We start from the raw sequence: 20816 nt of genomic DNA on the forward strand, positions 1-20816 counted from the left end.
TGATCGACGGTCGACGCTCTGTTCGACGCTATCAGTGTATTGCTGTAGTTTGACTTTCAGTTTCCCGGCCACAAGTTCGGCCAAATAAACAGTTTCATCTCGGACGTGCTGACTGCTGTCTTCGTCGACGTCACGACCACGTGACAATATCATTTAATTATTATGCATAAATGCAAAATACTTGAAAATAAAAGTACGAAAAGTCAATTAGAATTTTTTTTGCATTTAAAAGGACACATTCGTCCTACACTATGCAAGTCTACGGCTTCTCACGTTAGTCTTTCACGTTAGTCAACCAGTGTGCAGTAAATACTTAACCGCACTGAATAGCTTACTTGACCCTCCGTCTAAGTTTGCAGAAGCAGTCACATAATGCCGGCAGTTCGTCACATAATACAGGAGTATTTACTCCAGAGCCGTCCAAACGGTCGCAGAGTAGCAGACGAACAGGTTAGAGGTAGCACCACCTACGACGAGCGGTTGAACGAGAGCGGGGACGCGCGCTCCTATAGGAACCCCGCTCTCTGGGCAGGTCAGGAGTACAGCAGGTCGTGGGTACGGCCACAGCTAGCCACGGCCATTGTTTGGACTCTATGAGGTTAACTGGCGCGGAAGAATTCAGGCAGAAGCCATCGTTGCCGTGATCGAACGTGATCTACTTCTTCTTCTTTGCCTCTACTCGCTGGCAGCGTTTATTTGTACATCATCTTTTTTTACATCCTGCCCCGCCGCGCATGTAGTGGGCATTTCCAGGTGATGCAGAGCTTGAGCGGGTCTTTTAAACACTTTTCCGTTCTGTGTTTTTATGGTGTAAGCCCGCACCAGTCCATCACGACCAGGGTGTACTTCTAATATTCGGCCCAGCGGCCAAAAGCACCGGTTCCTTTTGTCGTCTTGCAGTAGTACGACCTCGCCTACTGTTAAACTTCGGTTAGGTCCTTGCGGATACCGATGCAGAGACCGCAGTTCCAGGAGATACTCCTTTCTCCATCTTTGCCACAGATGATTCAGTAGTCTTTGACGATCCTCCAGCTTTCGGATAACACCATTCCTAGTACTCTGCGGCCAGGTTGAAGTTTCACGTGGGCTAGGATCCGGATGAGCCAGGATTGAACTCCCGGTGAGAAATTGAGCCGGGCACACCGGTGACGGTTCCCCTGCCTGCGTGTACGTGTATGTCAGAGGACGAGAATTGATAACAGCTTCGACTTCTTGAAGCAACGTCATCAGTTCCTCGCTTCCTAGACTGCTTTTCCCGAGAACTTTTCGAAGAGCTGACTTGATCGACCGGATGAGCCTTTCCCACCAGCCACCCCACCACGGGGCGTTAGGCACAAGAAACTTCCATGATATTCGATGATTGGCGAGAAATGCAGCAAACGGGGATCCATTGATAAGCTTCCCTATGTCACGTAGCTCTTTGCTTGCCTTCTTGAACGTCAATGCGTTGTCCGAGTACACAGTAATAGGCACTCCTCTGCGAGCAAGAAACCTCCTGAAGGCAAGTACAAAACTGTCTGATGAGAGAGAATCTGCCAGTTCTAGATGTACCGCTCTTGTGGTTGCGCAGGTAAATAGCACAATATAAACCTTGGTACATTGGGGTTCCCTCTGGTTGAGTTTCATATATAACGGGCCTGCAAAATCTATGCCGACAACTTCAAACGGGCGAGACATAGTAGCTCGGTCTTCCGGCAGTGGGGCATGTTCCACATTCATGGGCTTTTTCGGAATCGTTTGCAAAGGTAACAATTGTTGATCAACTTTTTTGTTTCCTGGCGTGCATGAACAATCCAGAACCGCTCACGAATTACTGTCAGTGTGGCTGATACTCCACCATGCAAACTGCGGCAATGTGCTTCCATGATCACCAGTCTCGTAAATTCATGGTTCTGAGGCAAAAGCAGTGGATGTTTTTCTTGAATTGAAAGTTGCGCTCTCTGTAGGCGTCCGCGCAGATGAAGTTGTCCTTCTGTATCCAAAAATGGATGCAAGTCATGAAGAATCGACCGCCTTGAGATCGCGCGTTCGTTGGAGAGTTGCTCTATTTCTTGAGAGAAAGCTTCTCGCTGTGCTCTTATTATCCAAAACTTCTCGGCCATATTTAGCTCTTCTGCAGAAATAGGCCCCGTATGTGGTGCACGGGTGCGCCGCGTCCTTTCCAAAAATCTGTAAACCAACGCTGTGACGCGAAGAAGCCTGGTCAAGCTGCTGTACTTCTTGACGTTCATGACATCTTCAAGGGGTTCTTGCGTCTGTAGCAGTAGTTCTGTCTGTAGAGTTTCTGGTTCGTAGCTGTTTTCTTGGGCGGCAACCGAAGTGATCTCGATGGGCCAAGCGGTTTCAGGTTGACCTAACCATTCTGGGCCATTCCACCAGTTGACGCTTTCCCGAAGCACTGCCGCTGATAATCCCCGTGTCAGATAATCAGCTGGGTTCTGCTCCCCAGGACAATAACGCCATTGCCCTTTGTCGGTGCAGTCGGCTATCTCGGCCACTCTGTTTCTCACGAAGGGGCTGAGTTTATCTTGCTGTGCCCGTATCCAGCTCAGAACAATTGTCGAGTCCGACCACATTATATGTGAGAACTGAACCGTGTCCCATGACTTCCTAAGGTATTTTAGTAGCCTTGCTCCAACAACTGCACTCATTAGTTCCAACTTTGGCATGGTCAAGGCTTTTATGGGTGCCACGCGAGACTTAGCCACGACAATCTTCGTACCACAACTGCCATTGCGGTCCACCGTTCTAAGGTACGCGCATGCTCCATAGGCCCTTGGACTAGCATCCACGAAGATATGGACTTGCGTCATGGTGATATCTTCTTTCGGATGACTCATGACGTAGCGCGGTATCTTAATAAGGTGTAACTGAGCAACTTCAGTACACCATTCTTTCCACGCCTTCTCGATTTCCATGGGTAACTTGGAATCCCACGGTATCCGTAACAGCCATAACTTCTGAAATAAGATCTTCGCTATTATCGTGAAAGGCGAAAGAATACCGAGAGGATCGAATATTCTGGAAGCTGTTCTTAAGATGGTCCGCTTTGAGTCCTCCTTGACCGAAAGCAGGAACTGCGTGACAGACTTTGAAGAACATGCCAAGTAATCATCTTCGGTGTTCCAGTGCATCCCTAGAATCGTTGCTGAAGTACTGTCCAATCCTTCCAGGCACTCTTCGCTTTTCGAGAACACTTCCTGGAGTTGAGCGTTGTTTGTCTTCCACTTCCGAAGGTTCATCGCAGCGCCTTCCAAAATCGACTTTGCCTTCTCGTACACGTATAAGCCTTCGTCAAAACTGTCGGCTCCTACGAGCAGGTCATCCACGTAGAAACTCTGCTTCAGCGTCCGGGCCAATGTTTTTTGCTCACCGCTTACGTTGTCCAGGTGGTGGTGTATCGTTGCCATCAGCAGAAAAGGGCTTGATGTCGACCCGAATGGCACACGTGTCATTCGCCATTCGATAATGTTGTCGTTTTCACCACGGGGCACGTTCTCGAACCATAGAAACCGAAATACATCTCGATCCGATTCCTGTATTTCTATCTGCAGGAAAGCTTTCTCGATGTCGGCGTTGATGGCTATCGGGTGGCGTCGAAAACGAAGCAACACTCGAAGCAGATCCGGGTTCAGCTTTGTACCTTTGTCCAAACAGTCGTTCAGTGACATATATCCCTTTCCATGGGACGAGGCGTCGAACACTACTCGCAGTTTCGTGGTGAGTGAGTCTTCTCGTACAACCTCGCGATGCGGCATGTAGTACACGGCATTATCAGATTGTCGCTCCGGCACCACTTCAGCATGTCCCATTTGCCAGTATTGACGTATGGTCGTGTCGTATTTCTCCATTAGGCCATCATGCTGCGAGAGTCTTCTGACGAGCTTATGGAGCCGGTTAATTGCTGTGTCCCGATTGTCGCCTAGAAGATGCTTGCGATCTTCTTTCCATGGTAGGGCCACCGAGTACCGGCCGCCTGACTTCCTAACGGTCTCCTTAAACTGTAGAATGTTCCGGTCAGCGAGACATTCGTTGGAGTCAGTAATGCCCATAGACTCGAGTCGTCAGAAAGACTGTAGAATGTCTGCAGTCGATTCCTCTTCGGTTGCATCCACACGCAAGACACTGACAAGCAGGTGAGTGCCACAGTCCAAAAGGGTCTTCTGACTGATAGGTCCTTGTACCGTCCAACCAAATATTGTCTCCATTGCCACCAGACCTGGCACGTCTGGACATCGCACAACTTCACCGGTGATTGCTTGCCACATATAGTCAGAACCTATTAGCAGACCGATTCCGGTGTCTGGTGCGTCCTTAGGCCGGTAGTCGTTCGCGAGCATCTTGCCTTGTCTCTTTAATTCTAGAATGAATGCATTGTTCGTTGATGGTAGAGTCACACCGTGGCAAATGGCAGGGACAACTACAGCTTCTATGCGAAGGTCAACCTTCTTGTCTCTGCTTCGAAGGTCTATTTCAACAACGTTCCGCTTTTGTGCAGCTGAAGAGCAAGTGCTTCCGTCCTCGTCGATTCAGTATTGCGCTTAACGTTATGCATATGTCGCACCAACAAGGCCAAAGATCCACCCCCTTCCGAAGGTATTCAATGCCAACCGGGTCTGTCTGACCACCTTCAGGTTAAGCTTACTGGCCACCTCTTCCTTAATGAAGCTTCTTTGGCTTCCGCCATCCAGAATACCTCGAACGAATTGCCTGCTGTCGTTGTTGACCAACTGGGTGCTGAATGTCTGAAGATAGACCGCGTTGTCCCTAGGTGGTTGGCTAGTTGATGATACGTCTTCGCAGGACGAAAGAGCATTTGAAGAAATGCATACGGTGGCACTTCCTGGCGTTCCTGCGGTCGTCGAAGCCCTCCTGTAATTGGGGTCGCACATGCTGGAAGCGTGTCTTCCGCGGCAGGAACTGCAGGTAAGCTTAACGCGGCAATCCTTCGCTCGGTGGCCTTTTGACGTGCAGCGGAAGCACCGGTTGTCTTTCTGCAGCTGCTCCTTTTTGACTGCAAGAGGAATATCAGCGTTGCAGCTGCGCGTCCCGTGCTGATCAATCTCGCAGAAGAAGCACTTGAACCTTGGTATAGATGTGGTATGCAATACGGATGCCGCTGGGATGCCACCATTTCGTCGGTCCAAGCGATCCTCCAAAGCAGGTCTCTGATGTGGCAGTTCGTGCTGCTCTCTACTTTCGAGCTCCACTCGTAAGAATAATAACAGGTCATTTAGCTCGGCATCCGACGCGGCTGACGCCTCTGCTGGTGCACTCGACGAGGAGGCTTGAGCATAACGTACTTCGGTGGGCCTTGTCAAGGCGCGGTGCCGTTTTTCTCTTGTGAAAGAAAGACCGATGTCCCGCGGTAGAGCCTTCTGCAAGATATCGATGAGCATAGCTGAATACGTCAGTGTCGGCACGTTCAGGGCTCCTAGGCAGCGAATATTCAGTTGCGTGGCATCATACAATCTTCGCAAACCGCGGATGTCGTTGGCGGATGTCACCCTTGGGAGATTTCTCAGCGCCGTCAGATGGTGCTGAATAATCATCGTCTTATCGCCGAATCTTTCCTTCAACATATGCACTGCGTCGGCGTAGCAAGATGCGGTCGTGGGCAAACCCGCGATTGCTGTTGCTGCGTCACCGGATATGAAACTCTTCAGGTAGTAGAATTTAGTGGATGGCGTCAGGTCGTTGTTCAGATGAATAAGCTGTTCGAATTGCTCCCAGAAACCTGTCCACTGTGCGATATCTCCTTTGAATGTTGGGATCTGCAGCTGCGGCAACCGGGGTGCCATAAATCTTGCGGAAGCCTCGTGCCTGAAAGTCGTTGCTGCGCTTTCACCGCTGGCAGCTTGCGCATGGCCGGCCTGTGCTCGTTCCATTTGGGAAAGTCTGCAACCTCTCTCGGCGAGCATGCTGACCGCTTCATCTTGGTATTCCGCTACAGCTGTATACTCCTCTTCGATGCGTTCAGTCGGAATATACTGCTCATACTGCTGGTTAATCTGAGACAGCTCATCGTTGCTAGCGGAGAGTCGTTGCTTTACGGCTGTGAGCTTCGCGATGTCGACGCTAGCGGAGTCTAGTAAAATTCGAGCTTCCTGAATAATCTTTGTGTTCTGCGCGCGTCGTGCAGATCGCTTGCCTTTGAGTCGATCCATTGGGAGAGCAGTGCTGCTGCCTGATGTCGTTGCACCAACGCCGATCCTCGCATCCACGATCCGTCGAATCCTCACCGCCCGCGACGCGAAGCGAAAGTAGAGTCCTGTTCGTCGTGCGTAGAGGGAAGACTTGTCCGCACGTGGGTTTTCGGCACCAAAATGTTTGGACGCTATGAGGTTAACTGGCGCGGAAGAATTCAGGCAGAAGCCATCGTTGCCGTGATCGAACGTGATCTACTTCTTCTTCTTTGCCTCTACTCGCTGGCAGCGTTTATTTGTACATCATCTTTATTTACAGCCATAGAGTTTCCTAAAATTAACTAGAGCGGACTCTGGCTATCTCTGGCGCTGCGATCGTTCAGCTACCATGGGAATGATGGGTAGTACACAAATTTGCCTAGTCCTCGTGCTGGCGGCTTCAAACGTACTTGTGGCTTTGTTTATTGCTGTGTTTTGGCGTTCGTTTCGTATAAAAGAATAGACCGTTGTGAACTTCGTGACCAGGTTTGATTTGGTGAGCCTAAAAAAGTTCAAGTGGTGAAGTGGAACTGCAGACTTTCGCTGAACTTTGTTTTGCGACAAAGCGGATGCAGGCGACGCGCAGCCAAACGGAGCCTAAAGAACGAAGTTTAGACAAATTTGTGTACTACCCATCATTCCCATGCTGGCTGAAGCGTCATGCGTTGCATCTCCCATAGACACTAGCGCCAGAGTTCCCTCTAGTAAGTATTGTAGGAAACTCTATGGCCACGGCTAGACCACGGCCATTTCGCTGGCCCAATGCGTTGGCTGGGGCAAATGGCTGGAGGAAGGCCAGTTACGATCACGTGATCAAACATGGCAGCGCCCGTGCGCCACTGCGGAAAATCGTTCATAGACAGGACAGTAAGTTAGAAGGGTAGCGGCCTGGGCTAGTTAGCAGGTCCTGCTTTTGCGCTATAATATTTTCAGGACAGTAAGGATTATGTTGAATGAAGAAAAGTTTAGTAAGCTACGTGCATAGTTAATTAAAACCTAGTGAAAAGGGCCACTCACACTCTGAAAGCACCCAAAAGTGCATATAGGTTCGACCTAAGTGAACATAGGAAAGTGATGTTTGGTGAGTACGCAGTACGGTAGTACCCGTGTTCAGGGGCGTAGCCAGGGGGGAGGGGGCTTATTGGGCTACAACCTCCCCCCCCCCCGAAATTTTTTCGTATTATCATGTACCGCCAACCAAACAGCCCCTCGCCGCAAGTCATCCAGGATTTTTTTCTACAATTCTTTTTCACGGTCGAAAAGACACTTTGGTACGAACATTGCTTATCCCTGGAGGCTCTTTATCTGTCTGTGCCCGTCAGAAGTACCCCAAAAGAAGAGGCGTAGTGCCGCGGATTGCCATTTTTCGATGCAGCGACACGCTGATTAACGGGCTCCGCTCTCCCAAGCTGAGCCCTGCTAGCGCGAAGGATTGTTGACCAGCCGGACGCGCTAGATTAAGCTGTAGAGACACACCTTCTTGGCGGGGACGTCTTGAACATGAAAGGAAGCGCTTTTTAGTCTGTCCGGTATTCCGGTATAGCAAAGGCGTAGCGTAATGCCGGATAGCACGTGCCGCCATAGCTGCCGTGCACGTCAAGTGGCGCCAGCTATGGAGTGTGAAAATTGGGAGACCCTTACAGAGTTGAGCGCGATAGCGAAATGCGGCCCCTAGTGCGCACATCAACCACTAAGTGCATACTTATTAATGTGCGTTGTTCGGGGGGGGGGGCACACCGGGCCCGTGCCCCCCCCCCCCGAAATTTTTTTTTTGCCGTGGCACACAGAGCACAAAATGACACTCGACCACATCTGCCTGCCCGGCCCTCACTTCAGATCAAGGTGGTGCCCCCCCCCCCCAAAAAAAAATTCTGCCTACGCCCCTGTTTGTATGTACTAAGAAATGTTGACACGTGGCTTACGATATGCGAGTACTATCGCTACTAAATGAACGGTGCGCAACTTCATTTTTATTTTTTCTGGCTGGCCTTACGAACCCTCGCAGTATTTCTGCACAAACAATCTATCGCAATTCACCGCATGCAGGCACTCGGGAGAAGACTATTCATTCGTAAAAGCAAGACTACACATGGCGCTGTGAAATACGCACGTCCGTTCCTGTAGCGCGTTTACAAAACGGCGCCCTTGACATCACGTACGGAGAGAGAGCACGGGCGTTTGTTGTTCAAGTTTTATCGCGTACCTTATCGCTGTTCTCGTCGCGATATCCTCGATGGTGGCGCATGGGAACGCAGCACGTCTGCACCATTGCAGCACGCCGTCTCTACGAAAAACGTCGATGACAGTTCACGATTCGGCGGTGCTGAAATGTCACGCACTGGCTCGTTGCCGAAGCCTGCGTCGTCTGCTGCGGTGCCCTCACAATGGCGGCAGACTGTAGTTTGCGCGCGCGGCGCTAGGGGCGCCCTTTTTCGAAAAGGGTCTGGGAGTGTGAGGCTCTAGGACTAGGATTTAGTGCAACAAAATGTGGATTGATGATATTCAATGATCACGGAGACCATACGGTCTTAATACAGGGCCAAAAAATACCGAGGGTAAGCGAGTACAAGTACCTCGGAGTATGGGTAAATGAGGGGGATAGATATATGGAGGTACAAGAGAAAGCATCGGTAGCAAAGGGAAAGAGGAATGCTGCAATTATGAAGCACAGAGCTTTATGGGGATACAATAGGTACGAGGTGCTTCGAGGGCTGTGGAAGGGTGTGATGGTTCCGGGGCTTACATTTGGGAACTCAGTGGTGTGCATGAAGTCGGAGGTGCAATCAGGAATGGATGTAAATCAAAGGACGGTGGGCCGCCTCGCCTTGGGCGCTCACGGGAAGACGACAAATGAGGCGGTGAAGGGTGATATGGGATGGACAGGCTTTGAAGTGAGGGAAGCGCAGAGCAAAATGAGATTCGAAGAGAGGCTGAGGAAAATGAAGAAGAGTAGATGGGCAGAGAAGGTTTTCAGGTATTTGTATAGAAAAAGCGTTGACACGCAGTGGAGAAAAAGAACTAGGAGGCTCACCAGTAAATATACGGCTGGCAGTGCGGGCGATATGACAACAAGGAGCATTAAGCGGAAGGTCAGAGAGGCGGAGAAGACTTATTGGATGACAGCGATGGAAAAGAAGCCGGCTCTGAGTAACTACCGAAAAGGAAAAAACGAAATAAGGAGGGAAAGGTTTTATGATAATTCAAGGGGAAGCGCCTTACTGTTTGAAGCAAGGTCGGGCTGCCTTAGAACGCGTAGTTATAAAGCGAGATTCAGTAACGAAGAAGAACTATGTACATGCTGCGGGGGAACTAAGGAAACGATGGAACATGTACTGATTGAATGTGGCGATATTCACCCAGGTATACGTGTGGGCACGAGTCTACATGAAGCCTTGGGTTTTAGGGACAACAATGGAAAGCTGAACACGCCCGCGATAGAAATAAGTAAGAGACGGTTAGAGTATTGGTGGCAGAAAAGTAGAGATAAAGTACAAAAATAAATAATTGGGGGAAAAAAGGTTATTCTGCCTTAAGAGGCAGAGAGATGGACTGTGAATTTATATTTTTTGTTATAATAACATAGATTTAATCAATGTAGATAAGGCATTAGGACAACATGAAACAAGGAAGTTTTTTTTTCTTTTTTTTTCTTTTTTATCCTTCGAGCCTGGTGGCAGACATGTCACCACCCCGTTATAAAGGGGACGCTCATAGCATCCATCCATCCATCGGTCTATAGTAATGGTATGGTGGCTAGAGGGGGAAGTGTGACGGGCGCTGTATCCCCGCCGTGGGAGAGAGATGCGCGGAACGCAGTGAAAGTTCTGGCCGCCGCAAGGGGCGATTGTGTAATAGTAGGTGCTCGCGCTCGCCGCGCTTGCTTTGGCTCGTCTGGACTCGTTCGTTTTCTCTGTGCTGTGCCGTCACCTTGTTCGGATGCCTTGCCTTCGCTGTCGTCGTTTGTTTACCCGCCACTGTACCCACGTGTTCTGCGAACCATGCCGTCAAATCGCGCAAGTACATGCTTCGGCCCTGGCTGTAAAGGCGGGTATAGATCGTGCTCGGAGAAGCTTTCGGTCTTTAAAGCCCCGAATGGTCTCTCGAGGCGAGAGCAATAAGCTCGAAATATTAAGCGGACTGACAAAGAGCTGACGAGGGACAGCGTTGTTTGCGAGCGGCACTTCGACGTGAGTTTCATCGGAAGGACATACCAACACATTATAAACGGTGAAGTTGTTGAGACCTCACCGCACCGCGCAGTAATTTACCAAAAAAAAAAAAGAAAAGCAGACAGGAGTGTCCAAAGGGAGCGCCAAAAACTTGAAGTTGAGGAGGGTGAAGTAATTTGACCTTTTAACGTGACAGGGGAGTGTGATAACAAATGCCTGACATAATTATGGGATGACAAATGTGTGATAAATAAACATGTCCTTGCATGTATTTAGTACGCATCTAAAGCCGTAAGTTAACAGAAATCATTGGTCCTTGCATAGATAGAACTATCGCTAAAATAATAAAATAAAATGCTCAGTATCAAAGAGCCTCCAGCTGCAGCATTCCAATCTCCACTTCAATTTTCTCAACGAAAAGGAGCCGGAAATTGTAAATGCTTTGAACATTTCGCGCTCAAGAGCACTTCAATTTTCTCAAGGAAAAGTAGCCGGAAAATGTAAATGCTTTGAACATTTCTCGCTCAAGAGAACCCCCTACAATACAGAGGAAATGGAGGGGGGGAGGTGGGTGCGGACTAAGAGAGAAAAAAAAAAACGCGCTGCACTGCAGCCAGTATACTCGCTATGAACGATTGTAAACAGTTTACACTTGACCAAGAGGAAAGAACACTTTAAAGTCAGCTGAGCTATGCAGCCGAGCAAGTGGTTTAGTTCAACTGAAGCAGACTATAAATATGGTAAAAGCAGCGCAAAGGGAATATGATAATAAGAATGAAACAGAACCAGCGCTGAACAGTTAAGCGCCTGTCCTGAGTCGTTCTTCTCGTGTTGTCGTCTTTTTGCGCTGCTTTTACCATGAAAATCAACCAACTAGCCCAGTTTTTGCACACTGTAGCAGATTAAACATGTCGAAGCAAACCGATATTAAGACACATTTAAATATGAAAACATGGAGGCACGCCAGTTCCGTCTGGTTTAAAAGCATTCTTGGTTTTCTTTTTTTTTTCCTCTTGTTTAACTACGCTAAGAACTTGCAACACATGCTTCTTAGCGAAAAAAACACGTAGCGCCTTTAACAACACGGGCGCGGGGTATAAGCGATTATTAGAAACAAGTGAAACTAACGTCTAGCGGCCATACGCAAAGCAGGCAAATGCCGCCGCAAGCATGGCCGCAAGCACCTACGGCGCAGGTAGCGCCACCTGGTGTGACCGCCATCTTTCACTGGGAATTCGTACAGCCCTCCGCTCTCGCCCGTCACACTTCCCCCTCTAGCCACCATAGTAATGGTACAGGTTTTCATTCTAAAACACTCCCTGTGCTCGAGACATGTTTTCCACAATGCCTCACAGATGGCAGCACATTATCTAATGTTTGCTGTTTGCTTGATATGTTTTCCGCCAGATGGATATAGTTGTCCATTTTTGGAGCTGTTTGATAGTTCGTGTGTGTTTGTTTTTAGCGGCGATGGGTGCACTGTCCCGGCTTTTATCGAAGCATGGCGTCGCGCAAAAAGAACGTAGTTTCATGGCCTCGCCAATGCGGCTACAAATCGTCGAATGGGCTCATTTTCGTCGTGACACCTGCCGAACAAAATGCGTTAAGAAGACTCCTTCCGCTACATGGCATTTATGTAGTGTTTTTTCCGAAGCAGTTGCAAGTAACATCGGCTTTCTGAAGGAAAGAAGGTGACTTTTAAGGGCTCGTTTTTTCGTTGTTAGACACAATATTAATGAGAACTAACAGACAATAATGCCAAGGAAAGTATAGGGGATGTTATTTCTAATAATGGGGATATAAGTGTGAAGAAAGTAAAGTGGGACGAAAAGATAACTTGCTGCCGGCAGTTCCTCCTTGGCATTATTATCTGTTGGTTCTCATTAATATCGGTTTGTGGTAGGACACCTGCTTGCCACGCAAATGGGCCGGGTTCGATCCTCAATGGGACCGAAGATTTTTATTGTTTATTTTATTTGCATCTTTTTCGATTTTTTGGTCACGGACGATTTTTCGCTCACAACCAACGAGCCGTCACCGACGGCGGAATTTCTGCGAAACGAGCTCTCTAACGCTATCGTATGCTATCGCGTTAGAAAACAGCTAACAAAGGCATGGGGAAAGGGAATTGTGAGGGCTCGTTTCTTCGGCACAACCTGAACGAAACCCAGCAGATAATGAAGCCAAGGAAGCTATAGGGGACGTTAACTGTGCTCTATCAGGTCTACTGCAGTAATTGTGGTATATATGTGAAGAAAGTAAAGTGGACGAGAAGGCAACTTGCCACCGGCAGGGACCGAACCTGCAACCTTCAGATTCTATGTAATCGCGTAATCTTGTCCTACGAGGTTCCGGAAGCGCCTATCACCACTCGCTAAGCCTACAGCGTCGATTATTTGAGTATGGCTCTCGAAAACGGTGCCGAATCGACACGAATAATTTGCTGTGGAAGCTTAAAGACATTAATCTAAAGGAAATAAAAGTATCAGTTCGGAGCCGACGAACTAAGAGCGCAAGACGGCCACTTAATAGATTCGAGGTGGACGTGACCTGCTAGGGAAAGCTGATCTCCACTGGGAAGTCAGTGGTGGCAGCGATGTTAGCGATGTTTATGTCCGCGCGTACACACGGCCCCGGCGACCCGGGGACGCATGTGCTTGGGTCTTCGTGCATGCGCAATACCGCCGCCCTAAACGTCTTGGGTACGCAAGCTGCTTGCGTATCCAGCAATAAAACTCTCTAATGTCCTTCTGCGGCAAGCCGCACTTTTGTTCACTGTCACTAACCCCGTTAATGGGGAGACAATCGCCGGCACATTCCAAGGCCTGACGTATCGGCCCCCAGAAACGCACCACGGAAGCACGAACAATCAAGGGTAGGTCCTTTTAGCGCGCCAGCGAACGCCGGTTGTGGTCCAAAGACCGAATCAGAGCCAACAGTTCACAATGCAAACAAAATATATTCTCAGTTAAGGCAGTACAAGCATCAGACCAACATGCGCATTTGTCTGGTTCAATCACAATACAGCTCGCATGAATCTAACCAAGGAAATTAAAAAAATAATTGCAGTGGCTTAGCTCGGCTATGCGAGGATATTCGTAGCATTAGCAAAGGTTCAGCTGATTATTCTTAGCTTTCCAGATTGTCTAGAATTATTAGCCTTCTTCTGTTCATTCTTCGTACGCTGAACCGCTAATTGCCAGGCAACTACTTCGGGATTCGATCAGATTAGCTTCTCGGGTCTTCTGCGCCATTGAGCAGCATTTGCGCTCTCCTTCTCCATGGCGCTACCCACCTGCAAACGCCAGTCAGAGGCGCTATCAAGCGGCTCCAGCACAGTGTCAGACGGCGACTGCACAGCGAAGGCGAATAGCTGCGCGCGCGCTGGCGCCAAGACGTCTGCCAAGGCTACGACGTCACCCTGGAAAGCGCAGACCGGCGGCGGCGAGTCGCGCTCGGCGGTGGCGGAGTCTGTGCGCGCGCCGGCGCCAGCGGCGCCAGTTTGTCTGCCGCGGCTACGATGCCACTCCTCCTGAACCCGCATACAAGCAGCGCGAGCCGCGCGTGGCGGTGTCGGAGAGCGCGTGAGATGCCAGCTCCGGTGACCCAGCTGTGTGACATCACTGATCCTCGCGTATGCGCAGCACGGCTCATGAGGATCCACGCGAAATCGGCTCCGGCTAGGCAAGTGTAGCTATACGCTACAAAAACTTCTGGAGTGGAGGTCCCCTATACGCGCCCACGCGAGCGGGTGAAGCCTGAAAAACCGGCTGGCAGCCATCTTGCTCCAGGCAAGAGGCAGCGCAGCTTGAGCGCTGGCAGCGTAATTGTGAGCTTCCGCGGGGGCGTTTCAGCATGAGAACTGGATAGCTAGTGTCACTTATTTGGCCGAATTTTTTTTGTCCTGCAAGATTAAAGAAGGTAGTTTTTATGCCATAATACATGGGTTGAAGCGTGCCTGATGACACGTAGAATTCGCTTCCAGCATTCCCGAAATGAAGCACATGGTGGAGTTAATAAGTGGTAGATAAAATTTTATTCAACCCCGGCTTTTATACAATTTCAAAAGAAAAAAAAGAAGCATATACAATGTGGTTTATACGTGGATCGATAAAGCAACAAATCCAAAATAACTTCCAAATGCATCATAATGCAGACAGTCACGGAACTAACCGTATGAAACACGCGCCCTTAAAAAATAAACACAGCAAAAGAAAAGATACAAAAGCAGACTACTTGACCAGTTTGCTGCAGCTCTTGTTTACGCTCATCTACAATTTTTTAAATATAACAGTCCTTGTCAGCCGCGTTCTTACTCCGCTCTGGAAGTTTTAAATGCGAAGCATTTCTTAGCGAACCTTTGGCACATTCAGCGTTTCTATCTACGAATCTATCTACCTAGCCGCCTACGCCTGGGTGCTCTCATGATCGCTCCCTTAACTTGGTGTAGACCAAAATAGGCATGGGAGGGTAAGAGGATTGGACGAATATGACTGTAGGATCCTTATATGAATAACGGGAAAATCCTGTCGCATACGTCGTCAAACGCTTTCCTCCAGACACGTGTGGCACATAGCCGTTTATCACTGGCCGCGGTGTACGGTTATGCGCCACAGGTGATTGACAGTTTATATCTACCCAGGAAAGGCGAAAACAGAAATCAGTAATATATATGCGAGAGCGTTAAGAAAAACCGACATCGGCAGCGTTGACCCGACGAATGGAAAGAATAAATATTAGGATCACAGCAGGAATCGAACCCAAGCATTCTGCGTGGCAGTCAAGTATTCTACCACAGATGCACGTCAGGTATATAGACCGGTTTGTAAAAACCGCCTATGCAGGCGTAATGTCGGTGCAACGTCAAGTGTGGTTGTGGTGCTGGTTATCTAATTTTGCAAGAAAGCGATGCACAGTACATATGTACTTCTATGATACATGCGCCATATCAGATTAACGTCTGTGGTTCCAATGTTGGCTCCGCTTTTACAGCAGTATAATAAACATTACATTTGTATTCCTATGTTTCAGCAAGCTATATTGAAGCATTGCTCGACCCCAGAGGAATACATTAACGAAAGTTACGCATGATATCCACGTGGTTGCACCATAATGTGCACTTAGTTTCGATAATAGTGACGTATGTACTCTAACGTGAGGGCTGACGTTACGTTGCACCATAAGGTTACCTTTAAACGCCAATGTTGTCGACGTGCCCGGTAAGCCCACGATGTGCACACAGCTACTACATTTGCAAAAACACATTGATTCACCTCGTAACGCTTGGCTCAAAGCCGTAAAATACAGCATAGAAGTACTGGCTGACTGCTTCGCATGAGACAGATTCCCACAGCGCGTGGGATCTGCCGAATTTTTTCCCGGTTGATTTCTTTTGGAATGTGGTGAAGCCTAATTTTACAGCGAAAGCTGTTATCAGATCACAACTGCAGTGGGGTAGTTGTCCGCTAACGCCGCCGGTGTCCGTAACTACTATCGCGCGAAATAAGAAAAAATGAAATCAATAAAAATAAACAGGCTCAGATGGGATTTGAACCCGGGTCTTCTGCGTGGCAGTCGAGCATTCTACCATATGTACGTAGGCAATAAAGAAAAAAAAACAGAGCCACGCTAGTGACTGGAACTCCTTTGCAAAAACATCGTTACAGGCGTCATGTCGGGCAAGGAATCGCGTTAAATGTGTAATATAGCGTGTCAGAAGAGTAAAATGACGACCAGGCGTCACACAATGCTAATTGCGCAACGAGTGACCGGATCGTTAATTGCTTCAAATCTATTACAAAAGGCTCAGTCATAATTCTTCATCGTCATCAGCCACAGGCAGCATCAGCAAAGTTCACATAATGCCTTACGGATGAGCAGCGCGTACCTCACTTATCCGCAGAAAGACGAATAATGGCATAGTGCTTGCTTCCCTACTTCACATAAATTATGATTTGCAGCATAGTGGGTACCTCGCAAGTGTACTTGTATTAGTTTCCCCGAGAGAGTTTAGAACGGGCTTAGAAAGGCCGCTCTTCCAGCTTTCGCTGTGACTGTGTTGCGCGCTCCACGCAGGCCCGGCGTTTTTTGCGTACAGCTTGGCAATGGTTTTTTTGCGTACAGCTTTTGCGGCAGCTTGGTGTAGCGCGAAGACTCACAAGGCTGACATACCTTTTCGAGTCATTGTATCGGAAATAGGTACCTGGCAAAAGGAACTTGCTACATTTCTCTTGGACAAGCTCCATATTCTCGAGGTTCGTGACTAGTCACAGAGATTTGTCGCACGCTGTAATTGCCTTCTCTCGTCTCTTGCGCCGACGAGCGCACTGGAAGCTAAGCAGGGAGGGATGGCACGGGGGAAAGAATTTACGTCACGCTCGCTTCATGACCTTGAACACTTTTTTTTTCGAACGCGTGGCTTACTTTCAGTGTGATCGCGAGCGATCGCGCAGGCACGTGGCGGCCTGCCACGGCGGCAGCGGTAACTATGCAGCTCACGATGCTCAAATCGGCCAATGGCCGTGAATTTGGGTATATGGCATCATTTGTCGAAAGAAAAGGGAGCGATTTCTAGCCGATTCTCAGAATTGTAAATTCCAGGCTGCGTGCTGCGCTACAACGTTTGGCTCGCGTGTTCTCAGGAGCCTCGACTGCCGATCGGCAGCGTCTTCTGACCATGCTGAAAAAGTGTTACAGGGCCTCTTTTAAACTCCAACAGTTATTATTATTATTAACGCACGTGTCCCCCAAGCTAGCAATCTTCGCCGCTTCAGTTATTTCACATGCTGTCTTCAAATATTTCACATGTTGTCCTCAATGAAAAGGCTCCTCCAATGAAGAGTCAGTTGAAAAGGTAGCACGTATCGCTTTGTCCTCTCGTATTTTCCCTCGCATGGTTTTCTTTCCATCACGACTATTTATGAGCCTAACGAACGGTTCGTTGCAAGCCAGCTTTCGCGCGCTGTCGTCACGCAGGTAGAGAAGCCCGACGCGATGCGCTTCGCCGAACTCTGCCATGTGCTGCGCAATGAGCAGCTCAGCCTGCTCGTCGCCTGGGAGCTTCTCCGCTCGCTGCTGCCGCTGTCCTTCCCTAACGTGGCCACGTACTACGCGGCAGAGTCTTCGAACCAGATGTGCATGAAGGCCGTTGCGCGAGCCATGGAGGTGCCACTGCTCTCGTGGTACCTCTTCAAGGAGGTGTCGCCTGCCACACTTGCCAAAGCCACGGACATGGCTAACTACGTCCGTAAGACCATCATGGGCGAAATCGACTCCGCCTCATGGCTGGACGGCCCGACCAAGCAGATGGCCATCACCAAACTGTACTACATGCAGATGCACGTCGGCTATCCAAAGTACTTCGCTACGCCCGCGCAGATCGAGAGATTCTACCGCACCTACCCGGACATCGAAAACAGCTTCCTCCAGCCCTGGAAGGAAGCCATGCAAAAAACCGTAAAATGGATGACTACAAACAGCAGCAGCCTCTGGTGAGTTGCCTCCCGAAACGAAATTGTATTTCTTGGAAACAACCAATGAAGCCAAGGAAAGCGTGGGGACATATTTGTTTTTCCAACGATAGTGTAATGGTTATGACCTCAATTGAAAGGAATCGGTGGCAATATATATATATGCAGAACTTCACGTCCCCTAGATCCGGTGATTAATAAGTAATAAGGCCCACGTACAAAAACAAAACAAAAGAAAAAAAAAACATTTATTCGACATTTCGACCAGACACCGGTCTGTTTCAAAATCTGTTTTCAAGATCTGGGATGTGTTGATGTGGATGTGTTGGATGTGAAAATGTTTTCTCTTTTTTTTTTTTGCGCTGCCCCGAAAGACTGTTTTGCGGCCGAGACGTGTCGTCCTCGGAAGATGAGTGCAATGTTTCTGAGAGTGATTCTGTGAAAGCCTTGCGTATATTTGCGCACGTGTTTCCGAAAGGAAATAGACTGTTTCCTTTCGATATCCGTTGCCTTATGCAGATTAACCTCCACAGAGGATAGGATCGGAGGTATAGTTGAACGAGGCTGTTGAAGTGAAGGATAATGATGCGCTGCAGAGGTGCACACAGACGAATAACGCGAAGTACGGCAGATTGGGCAAGTTGGTGCAATATAATATCGTACTGGTATAGCGCAGCTCAGTTTGAGCATGAAGGAAAGAGGCAACAGCGCAGAAGGAAGCTCAGGGAACAGGATGAGCGCTAAACTGCCAACTTTTGTTGATAGCATGACCCTACGGCACATTATATGGCTCACCTCACAGCACACGTGACGCCGCAACCTGACCGAAAAAACAACTAAACATGTGGCGCCGCACACGTGACCATAAAACGCAGTTTACGCAAATATCGCATTAAAAATTCTACGTCCGCACTTCACTGCACACACTCAAGAAAATCGATCTCCTTTTCAGATAAGGCTGGCGTACTCACACTAGAGCACTGCATGGGCCGTGATTCTCGGCCCGGGCCCGGCCCGTGCCCGGGACTCGTTCAAATTTACCCGCCCGAGCCCGGCCCGGCGACTCAAAGTGAGACCCGGGCCCGGCCCGAACCCGAGAAAGAGTTTCGCCTACCCGGCCCGGCCCGACCCGACCACAGATCGGGCCCGACAGGGGCCCCAGCCACTAGGTGGTGTTGCCCGAACATAGAATCGACCGCAGGGCGCTTTAAGTGGCAAATATCTACGCATGCTTGGCGCATGCTTCGCTAGCAAGTATACTTTAACCTACGGTACTTTCTTGTAAAAAGGGGCTGGCTCACCGTGGAAACAGTTGAGCGGATCCATACTGGGTACGTTGAACGTTTGTTCGGCAGAGGTACACTGTACCTAATTTTCTAGGAATACAAGTCGGTATCTTCAAGAACGCTTTGCAGCAGATATTGTAGGAAGAAAAGTGATTTGCAACATGAGTCCGGATTCGATAAGGAGCGCAATAAAAGCAGAGGGACAGAAAACAGAACGCTCTCATCACTTTCTTTTGATTGCGCTCCTACTGAAATTTAAATGGACACGAAAGTGAAACACTGAATCGGCCTATATTGATAAATAATACTCTGAGAAATCTAATTTCGTTAGTTTCACCAACTACATACAAATGCATTAATAAAGGAGAAAATCAAGGTCAACGTTTCATTTTTAAGTTTCGCACCGAAATCTCCACGCGGGACAACACGGATTTCAAAGCGTATTTTTCTTATTTTGGCGACTTTGGCTTTTTGAAATTTTCTGAAACGTCTTATGTTAAGTCTACGACCCCCTCGGAAGACAATGCACTTAATTTTTACCGATTAGGAACTGCGTAGGACCTAGCAGACGCTGTCGAAATCTATGACGCGTTTGAAGCGGGAATTTCAAGGTCGTGTCACCAGCCGTAATTTCTTTTTGCGCGTTTTCTCGCTTCCCATGCGTCTTCTCGCGGCAGGCGTGGTGATTTTAGAATTGTGAAAGAGTAATATGCAAATACGACAAAAATTGTGTAAGCGTGCTGTAATGACGAAGCCAACCGTGCACACTTCTGGATATGTAGCACATATATCTTCATCATAGTGGCACCTTGCTACATCAAGATAAATAGAGGAAAAAAGCCAAATTTATTTTTTCACATAAATATATGCCCCTTTTTTCGAGTAAGCGCACACAGTCATACCCTGCTTTGCAACTACACGATGCGGTGTCCACTTCCTCTGCCCTTGATCACAACCACGACCTCATGGGGAGAATGGCTTATTCCAGCTGTTGGCAGCACAAGGGCGGCGAGAGTGGCTTTGTCTCGATGTTGTTCTTTTATGAGAATTGACTGTTGGGCTAGTTGGTGTCTAGACATGGGAACCATCGTTAAAAGCGCAACACCACACAACACAAGAGAACACCAGACGAGCACATGCGCAAACTAACAACTGATTTATTGAAAGCAGATCTCCAGGTATATATACCAACAGGCTGCGCAGACGCAACGTCACAACAATCCTCAGAAAAATCAAACATATTGCGATAGAAAATCAATTTCAGCTTTATACAGCGCAATGGAAGTGTCGCTGACGCACTCCTCACCTGCTTTTCCGATTAGAAACGCTTCAAACGTTTCACGAGCCCTTTTTTGTCTGCTTCTACCTACAATTTTTGCGCATCCCTGGGTCGGTCGTCTTGTCTGTTTTAGAATAACAGAGAGCTGAGCTAGTTGGTAAGTATTCATTCTGAAAAGACAGGGCGTGCAAACACGGACACAAGAAAGAAGTCAGGACACCACAAACGCCGGCGTTTGTGGTGTCCTTACTTCTTTCTTGTGTCCGTGTTTGCACGCCCTGTCTTTTTAGAATGAACGTCTTGTCTGTTGCTGAGACGCTTCTTAAGAAGATGAAGCACCGTTGCTCCTTAGATGCCGCGAAGCCCCTGGTGGGCGTCCAGAGGCCAGAAGTTGTGCCGTACATGCACAAGGTCACACATAGCCTGAA

At 48.6% G+C, this 20816-nt stretch overlaps 1 protein-coding gene across 1 annotated transcript; it reads right to left on the minus strand.

Annotated features, from left to right (window-relative positions):
* Nucleotides 1-1087: 1087 nt before the first annotated feature.
* On the minus strand, nt 1088-4052 carry LOC119391921 (uncharacterized). The gene is made up of 2 exons (XM_037659570.1): nt 3005-4052; nt 1088-1161 (listed from the first exon to the last, which is right to left on the minus strand). The coding sequence occupies exons 1-2, from the start codon at nt 4050-4052 to the stop codon at nt 1088-1090; spliced, it is 1122 nt and encodes a 373-aa protein (XP_037515498.1).
* Nucleotides 4053-20816: the final 16764 nt, after the last annotated feature.

The sequence above is a fragment of the Rhipicephalus sanguineus genome, chromosome 4 (assembly GCF_013339695.2).
Source record: "Rhipicephalus sanguineus isolate Rsan-2018 chromosome 4, BIME_Rsan_1.4, whole genome shotgun sequence".
Taxonomy (NCBI): domain Eukaryota; kingdom Metazoa; phylum Arthropoda; class Arachnida; order Ixodida; family Ixodidae; genus Rhipicephalus; species Rhipicephalus sanguineus.

What these genes read in the sequence shown, in the direction of transcription:
- LOC119391921 (XM_037659570.1), bottom strand. Translation starts at nt 4,052, where the DNA reads ATGGGCATTACTGACTCCAACGAATGTCTCGCTGACCGGAACATTCTA. An exon ending in CAGAATATTCGATCCTCTCG is followed by an intron (nt 1,162 to 3,004) that starts GTATTCTTTCGC and finishes ACGTACACGCAG; the next exon opens with GCAGGGGAACCGTCACCGGT.